Genomic DNA, 12,416 nt, shown 5'->3' with positions numbered 1-12,416 from the left:
TGCCTTTTATATCCTGAAAAGTGGTGAGAACCCTGTGACTAATGGAGCCCCAACATGGAAAAAAAAAAATGGCCGGCATATAACTGACTTGGTAGGGCCCTTGTAGAGAGGTCATGGACTACCCACTGGCTTTTAACTCATAAAAACTGGGTGAGAGTCAGCAGGCTGATGCCTGGCAGGTCTGGATCTGCCCTTGGAGAGAAGTCCTGCTTCCCTCATGTAGGCTCAGCCCCTTCCTGATGTCAGAACCCATGGCTGATGATTTGGGATTCAGAAAGCTGTGGAGTCTTGAGGCTTCGCTGGAAACCAAAACCGCCTCTCTCTGATTACCATATATGATGAAGTCTGAGAGTTCTGGTAAGACCTGAAGGACCCGTCTGGTTTTACCATGAAGCAGGACACAGCCAATTTGAGGGAGATCCCTTTTCTGATTGATGGCATCTTTAAATATGTTACCATCACTACCAAAATGCCTTTTCTGCACCTCACACCACCTTGTAGCAGAGCTAAGTCTGTCTTAACACCACAGCACATATTTGTAACTCCTTTTCTTGCAACCATTTATGTGGCTGTTTTTTCCACAAACCCCACCACCTGAAGGTCTGGGATATAAAACCATTTTACAACAGCTATTCTTCCAAGTCTTTCCCTCATCCTTGTTCTTAGACAGCTGCATCCCTGAGTCCGAATTTGTTTTTAGTGGACAACTGTTCTGAGCACATTTCTCCACAAGCTCCATCTCAGCTCCAGAAAGGCCAAGGACAAAGATAAGACCAAAGTTGTGTGTGAAGGAGCAGACCCAGGGCACAGCATGGAAAAGGAGTGGACAGAATGATGAGTGGTCCGGCCGAAATAATTTCTTCCAGAGCAGCAAATCCGCAAAAGGGAGTATGGAGAAGGAATCCATGTCTTCCCGGTGATGGGTCAGTGCAAGAGCATAAGACCATTCCTGAAACCTGGTTGGATGGCTAACACTTTTTTCCTAGCCGAAGTTGCAGGCACCTGTTCAGGAAAGGCGGTGAGGAGCCTTCTAAGCTGGCCGGTCTGCCCGTGCTATATAGAGAACTATATGTTAAGCAGTCTAACCGGCCCCTTCAAGCCTCCACCAAGCCCGAGTGTACAGGTGGTTACCGGCACAGGTACTGAATCTTACCAAAACAACTTTATTACTGGCCCTGGGAGGCTTTTTTAGAGAAAGAATCCCCACCACCGCCACCACGAGTCCCTCCAGCTCGCAGGAAAGAGGCGCACACAGGCAAAAGGCACAGGTAAAGGTTCCCAGTGCAGCCAGGCTCCCACGCTTGCCGGCCGCTTCTCCACTAAGGCGGTCTTGGCGCTGGGTGACCTCTGCTGTCAAGCCCCTGAGCGGGGTATAGCCCAGCACCCCCGCGCGTCAACCCAGCCCGCTCGCCCCCCACGGCTCTGGCCCGGCCGTGCAGCCCTGCCGACCGCAGCAGCCCGGCACCCAGCCCCGGCAGCCCCAGCCGCCGGAGCCGCAGCGCCCACTCGGGGCAAGCAGCGATCACTCACCCTTCTGCTCTCGCAGGCTCGACAGCGACCAGAGCAGCAGCGCCACCGAGGCCAAGAAGCAGAGCTGGCTCAGCAGAAGGTCCCTCCGGCGGCGGCGGCGGCGGCGGCGCGCGCGGTCCTCGTCGCCCGGCGGCTGCATCCTCGGGCTGCCAGGCGGCGGCCCCGGCAGGCGGCGGCCGCTCCTATCGCAGGCGGGCGCGGCGGGGACGGAGGCTGTAGGCAACCCTGCGCGCAACAGCAGCGCTTCCTCGCTGCGCTCCCACCCGGCCGCCGCCTCCTCCTCTCCCTCCTCCTGGCCGCAGCCGGTCTCCTCGTCGTCGCCCTCGTCGTCGCTATCGCTCAGTCCCTCCTCCCCCCCTTCCTCCTCCTCCTCGCCGCTCGCCCGCTCCGCCGCCTCCCGGCGCTCGGGGTCCCTCTCCTCATCGCGCGCCATGGCTCCCACGCTCCGCGCCCGCGCTCGGCCTGGGGCGGCGGCGCGGCGGGGGCGGCGGGGGCGGCCGGGAGGCGGGGGCGGCGGCGGCAGAGGAGGAGGAGCGGGGAAGGACCGGCGGGAGGAGGGCCCGCAGCTGGCCAACTCGGCCGGCTGGCGAGGCCACCCCGGACAGACTCCGGCCTCGCGGGCTGCAGAAGCGTGTCCCGGGGCTGCCCTCCTACTCCGTGGTTCGCGCCAGGGGGACCCAGGGCTGAGCTGGGGCTGGACCACGCCGAGTGGACCAAGCGAGCTGGGAGCGCGGACGAGTGTGGGTTCCCTCAGCCTGCAACCACGCGGCTGGTGGGCCCGGGTCGGCGGCAGGGGGGCGCGCGGGCAAGGGGCTGTGCCAGAGATGCAGCTCGGAGCTGGCCAGCACGACGGGGAGGGGGCGCGGGGAGGAAACTGGGCTGGGGATCGAGCCCGGTGCGCAATCCTTCAGCCCTCGGGTGCCAAAGGAAAGCGTGTGGTGTAGGGGAGCCCCTCTCCGACGCACAAGAGCAGGCATCGGAGAGAAATCCACAAAGAAGAATTCCTCTAAAACTTTAGGAGAAACCGAGGGTCTCGTCAGCCCCTTCCCACCGACTGCCCCGAGTAGGGGATACAGTATTTAGCTTAGCTTGCCCACACCCGGCCACCGATCTCCCCTCCTCCCGCGGGCCTCCCGGGTTCCCCTCTGCCCCCTTGTGGGGATCCCCCTGCGCGTCAGACTCAGGTCCTGGAATAGGCCTCCCCAGAGGCTTGTGGCTCACTAGGGGTGTCCTGGCTCCCCCCTCTGGCCCAGGCTTACACTTCTCTCCCTTTAATGTGCTGGACCAAGCCCAGTGCTGGGGCTGCGGGAAGGGGAACCGCTGGCAAGGTCCCTGACAAATCTGCCCTGAAGGTCCTGGTCATCCTGAAGAGGAGGCTCCTGGCCTTCTGAGGGGACATCAGCCTCGGACGTTAGAGCCCTAGTTCCCCTGCTTCCAGTCTTCCTGATCCTACCTACTAGAGGTGTTGATTGCCTTAGAGACTAGAGGGCCCCATAGCACTACAGAAGGTGCCTATTTGGAGAGGATACCTAGTAATGTCAGGAACAGCCCACTCTGCCTACTTGGGTTTCTTTGGCTTCCTCCCAGGTGCCTCCCTGAGGTGGCCATAGGGTCCTGAGAAGGAGATGTCTTTGTGGGGAAATGAAAACAAAAGGTCTTGTTCAAAAAGGATCACCAGGAAACCAGGTGGACTGAATAGAATCGGAAATCAGGGAATCTAGCCTCCAGGCTTTAGGGAGGTGGGGAAGAAGGAGGAAGCCACTGTGCAGGTTTTCTCTTGCAAATGTGTCCCCACTGTGGTTGATCTTTTATCTCACAGCCTCTCAGATGGCCCCTGACACATCCAAAAACAGCAGGGACACAGCAAAGGACTAAGTTGATAGTCCTGGGTGATTTTATTTCCATAGAATGGCCATTTCACCCAGCAAGAGTAGAAAACTTTTGCTTTCTGTGTGTATCATTTATTTACTCTGGTTCAGCTTGGCATGGTCTCAGACATGCAGAGCACCTTCCCTGCAATGCCCTTCATGATTGTCCATTTGCTTGGGTTACCAGGTACTAAAGAGGACTTAAAAATATGTGAGTTCATCCAGACTGGAGTGTGTGTCTTGTGTTATTGCCATCAAGTGTTTGGAGACATGGAAAAGAAAGTTTAGGAGCCCCGAAGAGTCCAGCTATCTAGGAAAGACACTCAAATCGTGTTTTCCAATGAAAACTCTCAAAAGGTAAGAGAAAGAATCTGGAACTAATTGGGTTAGAAAATGAATACCGGCTCTGAGTGAAAATGCCATAGGCAAAAAGAATTGTGTAATCTGGGAATGGGTGGGGTGATAGGAAAGGAGCAAGAGGGAAAAGAGTTGAAACCTGTAACTGGCAATTCCCTGGAAGAGAGAAAACACTCATGTGAACCAGGTGAATCAGAGAAGTGATTTTTTTTTCTTTTGTAACAGGACTTGGGAAGCGGTGAATTGAACCCAGGGACACTTAACTACTGAGCTACATCGCCAGCCCTTTGTATTTTTGATTTTGAGATAGGACCTCTCTAAGTTGCTTAGGGTCTCACTAAGTTGCTTGAAGCTAGCTTTGAACTTGTGATCCTCCTGCCTCAGCCTCCCAAGTTGATATTCATTTTGACAGATAACAGAGCAAAGGGAGGTAGTAACGTAAAAGCAGAGAGAAAGATCCCAAAACAGCCAACCACCACCCAGGGAAGACAAATGAGGGATTGGGGTCCTCAGTGTGAGAGAACCCTAGACCTGGTGGGCTCCTCACTTCACTAGGTGAAGCCTTCTCTGGAGGAATTTGCCTGCAATCAGGGAAGTCCTTTGTACCCACCCAACCCCCTCTATCAGCCAAGTGTGGAGTGGAGCAGGATCTTGAGTTCCCTATCAGCCCTGAGGAAGAAAGGAGAAAGCCTTAATGGGGTGGGGGGGGGCTCCTCTACCAAGGAAAACAGTAATTTTTGCAGTACCTGCCCCTCCCAGTCTTTGGAATATCCCCAGGAGACCAAATTTTGGAAGGAGCAGGAGTCAGAATGAAGAATGTGCTTAATGATCTTTCAGAATCAGTATCCTCATTGGACTTGAGGTGACTTTGGCCTTTTATTCCTGGATCTGTTTGCTTTTGATCTCCTATTTTGTGTAGACAACCTTAAGAAGAAAATTTCAGTCTCTGATACTCCTGTCTGAGAAGGACTTTGATTGGAAAAAGCAGCATCACCCGCAGAGGTGCAAGGATCCTCCCAAGAATGACAGGTGTGTTCACCAAGCTCCTTCCCCACTCTGGGCTGGGTGCTGGGCTCACCACAAGCTTCCTCCACACCTTCCATCAGCATTTTGGTTTTATGTCTAACAGAGACTTTGGACCTGATGTGGGGCATAGAAGTGATTCATTTTTCTCAAAGGCTTTATAACAAAAAAACGAAAAGCCCCCCTCCACCACCACCACATTTGCTGACTGTCAGCCCAGGCCAAACTTTCCCTCAGTCAGTGATTGGGGCCGTATCTGTGCATAGATAAGTCGCATCTCTGACCAGCCATCCCTCACCCACAGTTCCCAGACCTGACAGAGCAGTTTCCACAACAAAGCAAGGTTGTGTCTCCATAACACCAATCTTGCCAGTTTTTCTAAACAGAAAAGCCTCCTGTTTAGAATGGGGAGGAAAGAGGGAGAGAAAAACCATAGAAGTTGCTCAGGAAAGAAAGACCACCCTCCAAGGCGTAATACAGATATATTCACTTTCTTTGAGCACATTGAGACCAATATTGGTAGATGGGGGAATCAAAGGAAGAAGGGTTCATGGAATATTCAGATACACTTGACCTCAGATACACTTGAGTGTCCAGGCCTCCTATCACTGCATAATTCAAATGTAGCTTAGCTGCATATTCAAATGTAGGTTATGGTGGAACACACCTATAATCTCAGTGATTCATGAGGCTGAGGCAGGAGGATCCCAAGTTTGAGGACAGTCTGGGCATCTTAGTAAGACCCTGTCTCAAAATAAAAAAAAGAAAAAGAAAAAGAACCTGGTATGTAACTCAGTAGTAGAGTTCCCCTGGGTTCAATCCCCAGGGATGCAAGGGGAAAAAAGGGGGAGGGGGCAGGTAAAACTGCTTCTTCCGATACTCCCTGAGCTGGTAGCACTACAAAGGACAAAAAAAAAAAAATCATCCCTCTTGTGTGGTGAGTCAATGCTCCACATCATGTCTTTTGAAAGCATCATGTCTACAAGGCAGGTTCCCATTATTTTAGGTGTTCAGTTTAAGACTGGAATTCAAAGAAACCACTTATTTCATAATCATCTCCAATTTTTTTCCCTGCCCAGTTATATGGATTTGATGATTTTTTTTTTACTTATGGCATGGATATGAGTGTAATTTTTTCCTAGTGAACCATTTCTATATTCAGAGCTTTTAAAGCAATTGTTGAGGTATAATCTACATATAGCAAAATGAACACACAGCTTAAGCCTTTAGCTCAACAAGTTAATGTATGTATATAAGCTTACCGAATAAATTTCAAATCAGGACTTAGAATATTTCTACCTCACCCCATTTCTCCCATGTCTCCCATGTCTCCCATGTCTCCCTTGTTCCAGTCCCCTGCCAGGCAAAAATCCCCCACTGCCTCCAAGATAAAACCCCTCTCCCCAACCCTCTCAGCCTAGGTCATTGTTGCCTGTCCTTGAACTTTGGGTAAATGGAGAATTCTTTGGCTCAGATTTTTTTCCATGAGATCTGTCCAGTGTGCACAGCTGTGCTTGTTCTCTTACTTGCTTTGTAAGTGTACAGTTTTTCTTTTCTTTCTTTTTTTTCCCCCTTACCTGAGGCTTCAGTTCCCTTCCAAGTTTAGTGGAAGCCAAGAATAATCAAACCACTGCATCTGGATCAGAGACAAATGACCTCCCAGATTGGCCAGTTTTGTAGGGAACTTCAACTGAAATTCAAACAGTCATCCACCGCTTCTCAAACCGGTTTCCCTACATAAGGAGGAGCCCGAGGGTGACTACAGGAGGACAGGTTAAACTGAAAAACTTGAAGGGTCCACTTTTAAAGATAAGCATACAAGAATTCCTAAGAAGTGTATAAAAGTTTGAGGCAGGTTTTAGTGGGAAAAGTCAGTCTGACTGCAGAATCCACTTTAATTCAAGCCCATTTCCTGTACATCTTTTCCATTCCCTTTTTTCTTCTGAAGGAGAAGCAGAACAGTAGAGATAATGCACCTAATCCTCCACAGTCATGGAGCATCATCCTTGTAATCCAGAGTTGGTGGACATAAAAACTACAAGGTAGCTTGTCAGAAATACCCACCCCCAACCCCATCCTGAGCAAATAGGACTTGGGGAACAGGGCAAGGTATACTATTTAACAGCGACCAGGAATTCTTCCTTATTAAAGGTTGTGATAGGCTGTTCTTGAGAAAGGCAGTTTGGCAGGTATTTCTAGTGGATACTGGAGGGCAAATCTAAAAATGAATGGTATATTAACCAGCTCCTACTTGTCCATATTTTAATCGACTTATTTTGGTTTTTTGGAAGAAATAAAGACAGAGGGTATGCAAACACACCTTCTAGGTTTGTCTGCATCCTTGGTTCACAAGTTCTATTTTAAAAAATGATGACTCCTATAAAATATAATTTAGAATCATGAAAACAATAGAGATTAAAATGTTAAACCCTCAGAGGAAAAATAATTAAGTATTCACAATTTGAGCAATTTGTTCATTCTATCAAGATCATTCAGAAAGAAAACATGCAGATGCCTTTAATTTTATTTTGTTCATGTAAACATGGACAGAGAGGATGCTGAGTGTGTCAGAGGAGCTCAGGGAGGGCCTTGGAGCTTATTTTTGCTAACAAGAAAATATTAGGCTTAGAGATTAAATGTTTTAAATCAAGAAAATAGATCTGAAAAAAAGAAAAGAAAATAGATCTGTAAATTTAAATTTTATTTTTTAATTTCAAAACCTCTTCCTGATAGGCCATAATATATAGCGAAAGTATAAAAAAAAAAGAAGCTACAATATGAATTATGTGATCCTGTTTTTATAAAACTCAGCAAATAATCTATGTTTATATTTGTATACATATACATGTATATTTATGCATACATATATACATATACTCACATACATTCATATACCTGTATATATGATTGACCTCTCTCCCCAAATATATGAATGATCCTGATAAAATGAATAAATGGCTGAAATTGTAAATACTTACTTTTTATCTCTGAGGATTTAAATTTTTACACACACACACACACACACACACACACAAACACACACTTAGGAGGTTAGCAATGGTTATTCCTAGAGGTGAGATTATAGGATTAGGGGTAGGGAGTAATGAACAAAGAGGAATTTTCACTTTTTATTACTAAATAGTAGTAATAGTTTTTGAAATTATTTTATCCCACAATATGTACTTTTCTTTAGTTTTAAAAGTCAAAATTAAAAGAATTTGCTCATGTGTAAGCAGTTAAGTGGAGTTGACTTAAATTGGAGGAAGTGGCATGGTTTGACTTTGACAGGACAGAGAAGGAGCTGGGTCTAGGTCTGCAGGCCTGCCTTCCAATGTGAGCATCTCCCAGCATTTGGTCCTAGGGCTTCTTTCTGAGGGATCCTAGAAAGCCCAGGCACTGGCTAGAGCAGAAAATTGGACTTCTGGTTCTAATCTGGTCACAGATCTAAAGTGTAGTCCATTTCCCTTAGTGACAATCCTTCCTCGGTAGGACATTTTGCAGAAATGAAAGTTTCTGAAAATACACAGTTTTCAAAGGAAAGAGATGACAAAATCAGTTGCCTCTTTGCACCAGCCTGTGTTATCTGGATAAGGATAACCACAGCAAACCCATGAATCTGACTGCAGAATCCACTTTAATTCAAGCCCAGCTCAGCTGTCAACTCTAACAACCTAAAAGTTGCAAACACACGACCTATCACTAAGTCCTCATCACTAGAGATCCGAAGTCAGTGGTATGGCTCCACGTTGTGCAGTGTTGTCTTGATTTCCTTAACTCATTTCACCCCAGCTGCCCAGGATTAGAGGATGACTTAGTCTAGAATGGGTTCACAGGAAAACGCTGTGGTTATGCGCCCCCTGGTGGCAGTGGTAAACATCCTCTTGGGGGATTTCTGTATGCTATCCTGATTGGTTCACCTACTCTTAGATTGAGCCCCGGATCTCTTTTCTTTCCACAATTCATCTCAGGTTATATTAAGATGTTATTGAGGGCTGGGGTTGTAGCTCAGTGAAGAGCACTTGCCTAGCATGTGTGAGGCACTGGGTTCAATTCTCAGCACCAGAAACAAACAAATAAAGATTCATTAACAACTAAAAAAATATTTTTTAAAAAAGAAAGAAAGATGTTATTGAATAACTGGTGTGTCATATGTAGCAATTCCTGTCTCCAGAATTTGTTTTGTTGGTGAGATTTTCTCGAATTTTATTATCAAGCCATACAACCTTCATTTAGATACTGAAATATTTCATTTGTTTAAAATTAAGTCATTTTCTTTGAAGACTTATACCTGTGGTGGACAGGAATCATCTATAGCACTTCCTTTCCATTCAGTTAAGTCCTTACTACATGAATTGTTGTCCCAGGATTAAGAGAGACCAGCAGTTAGTGGCATCACCTGAGAGCTTATTAGAAATGCAGAATTGCAGGCTTGCCACAGACCTGCTAAATCAGAATCCTCATTTTTACAAAAGATTCCTATGCATATGAAAGTTGAGAAGCATGCATTTGGTTGATGCTTCCTCATAGATTAGTCCACTAATCAGGACTACATATCTGTTTTGTTTCATATTGCATTGCTGTAACAAAATGCCCGAGACTGAGTAACTTAAAAAGAAGATTATTCATTCACAATGGCAGAGGGTCCAAACAACATGGTGGCCAGAATCCTGGTGCGCTCCCCCTGGCTGTGTCACAACATTGCTGAAGTAGCAGAAAAGGAACTGGCTGTATGCAGAAGAAGCCAAGTACATGGGATGGCCTCCTTAATAACAAACTTGTCTCACAACTAATCTAGTCCCATAAAAGCTAATGCTCCCAAGAGAAATCATCAATCCATTCATGAGGGTGGTGCCCCCATAGCTTAATTATCTCCCACCAGGCTTTACATCTTAAAAGTTTTACTACCTCAACACCACTGCACTGGGGACAGTTTTCAGCATATGAACCTTTGGGGGACACACTCAACCCATAATACAAGCCAGAGTAATAACTACCCCTATTTATAGTTAATGATAACACTCAAGATTACATAAACCATTTTACTTTTCCATGTCTTGTTTGCATTTAAACACCTCTTAAATATGAAAAACGTAACAAAACTGAATTTTCAATGTTTAAGCATTTAATCTATAAGCAATAAATTCTGAAGTCCCTAAGGAATAAAAATTTCAGCTACAGCATCTTTTAGCAAGGCACTCTATTCCACATTATATTCAAAAGAAAACTTTCTACATCAAATTCCACATATATTGTAAACTATGTTAGTTCGACAACACGTGTATAATGCATTTCAAGCACAAAATACGGCATACCCTAAACTTTGAAAAAAGTATCACCAAAATTTGAGGATACAATCCTGCCTTGGCATAATTCCTTTTAAGTTTTTCAAAGTGTTCACCTACTTAGTATGCATTAGCCTAGTAGTCATTAAAATATTATGTCCAAGAAATATCAAAATTTTTAATACAATGAGAAAACTTATTAAAGGAATGAAAAAAGTCCTTTGAGATGTTAAAAATTAGGTGCAATCATTTTCATTGAACTTTTATTTTGAGCTAATTTTAGACTTATGGGAAGTTGCAAAATAGTACTGAGATTTGCTGCCAGCCCCTCATCAATCTTCTCTTAATGGTATCACTTTGGGTATTTATATTACAACAATCAGAGCTATGAAATTATTATAGGTGCAATACTACTAACTAATTTGCAGACCTGATTTAAATGTCATAATTTTTTTCTAATACTCTTTTTTTTCTCTTCAAGTATCCAATTAAGAATTCTACATTGCTTTAAATTATTTTTGCTCCTCTGTTTTCTAAAATCTAGGACAATTCTTCAATCTTTCCTGTCTCTTTCATGACTGACACTTTTGAAGCATACTGAGAGTCTGTTGCATGGAAGGGCCCTTAATTGAGGTTTTCTGATATTCTTATGATTTTTATGAAGTTATGCATTTTTAAATTATTATTCTTATTTGTTCGACTTAGTTGTACATGACATCAGAATGCATTTCAATTCATCGTACACAGATGGAGCACAACATTTCAATTCTCTGGTTATACACGGTGTAGAGATGCGCTGTTTGTGCAATCATACATTTTCTTAGGGTAATGATGTCCATCTTGTTCCGTCATCTTTCCAACCCCCTTAACCCCTCCCCACCCTCCCCTTTGCCCAATCCAAAATTCCTCCATTCTTCCCATGTGCTCCCCACCCATCATAGATCAACATCCACTAATCAGAGAAAACATTTTGGTCTTTAGTTTGGGAGGATTGGCTTTGAAGTTATGCTTTTTTTTTTTTTTTTTTTTTTTGCAGTGAAATGACACCATGTTTTTCTCTGTGCAACCTTCCAAGGGATTCATGGTGTCAGTACTATTTCTTATAATGGGTGATGATAAACTGAATTACTTGGAATTAATATTTTGGGTAGATACTTAGTAACTACACACGTCTTGTTTCTCCTCAAAATTCCACAGTCATTTTAGCATCTATCAATGGATCTTTCTGCAACAATGATTACTGTAGGACTTAAATGTCTTGTGAAAAGTTACATGCCATTTTCCTGAAGCAGTGAATGACTACTGTAGAAGAGTAAAGTCTGTGTAAATAGACTGGAAATTTGAAGAGGAAAGGAGGCAATGTTCCAACAAAAAAACAATGACCAATGGGGAGAGGAGAGCAGATGGCACCCTATAAGTTATATTTCCATCCTATCTTGGTGTTCCAGAGAAGTGCTTCTGTAAGAAGCAGCAGGCAACTTCCAGACCTCCTAGCACCCAACTTTAAGACCTTATTATCTCCCATGGATAAGATTTCCCATGCAAGGATCTGAATCTACCAGCCAATGACTCAGGATTCTAAGACTTGAAGTCATATCTTTAAAAGACCCAGGGTGCTGTTCAGAGTGAAACAAAACCATACACCTATCTGTATACCAATCTTATCTGCAAGTAAAGTATATAAATCAAGATGAGGCAGTTATCTATAATAAAATAGACTGGATTTTAATTTATAAACCACGCACATTTTATTAGCATTAGTAAATTCCTTTGATAGACACACAGCTTTTGTCTTTGGTTACTGGAGGTGTTTTACATAAAGAACTCTTTGGTCAGATCTATTGAGAATTATGCTGTGGGTGGTCTTCAGCTTCAAAATGTCATGGTTCACAGGTGTTTTGTGCATTACACTCTCTTTGTATTTAAGAGAAACTTCAGAGGCACTGAAATTACATTAGGATCTCCTTGTTCACACAGCAAACCCCTTTAATTCCCTACCAAGCAACAATCCATGGTTTCCAGAGCACTGGTAAATATTCCACCAAATGCAGAGCTAGAAGGAACCAAGACCTAATTCTGGATTTTCCACAGATGTGCAAGATGAGAAAATGTCACATCTTCCAGATGCCTTCATTTTATTAAGAATACCAGTTTTGTACATGTATGAAGACTTGAATTGGGTGTGAACATACTTTGTGTACAGAGACGTGAAAAATTGTGGTATATATGTGTATTAAGAATTGTAATGCAAAAAAAGTACATATAAAGACATAAATTGGCGTGAACATACTTTATATGCAGAGATAGGAAAAACTGTGCTCAATATGTGTAATAAGGATTGTAATGCATTCCACTG

General features: G+C 44.6%; 1 protein-coding gene across 2 annotated transcripts in view; it reads right to left on the bottom strand.

Moving 5' to 3' along the window:
* Nucleotides 1–2,719, bottom strand: part of SLC24A3 (solute carrier family 24 member 3) — a 531,314-nt gene extending 528,595 nt beyond the window's left edge. The window contains exon 1 of one of the 2 annotated variants that reach the window (XM_081291807.1): nucleotides 1,531–2,719. In XM_081291807.1, the coding sequence (XP_081147933.1) occupies nucleotides 1,531–1,963 (433 nt within the window). In that variant the 5' untranslated portion in view covers nucleotides 1,964–2,719. The remainder of the gene's footprint in view (nucleotides 1–1,530) is intronic. The other variant, XM_081291806.1, reaches the window with a different exon arrangement.
* Nucleotides 2,720–12,416: the final 9,697 nt, after the last annotated feature.

This window comes from Spermophilus citellus (assembly GCF_964194105.1).
Source record: "Spermophilus citellus genome assembly, chromosome: 4".
NCBI classification, from domain to species: Eukaryota; Metazoa; Chordata; class Mammalia; order Rodentia; family Sciuridae; genus Spermophilus; species Spermophilus citellus.
This window is presented reverse-complemented; position numbering and strand designations above follow the sequence as displayed.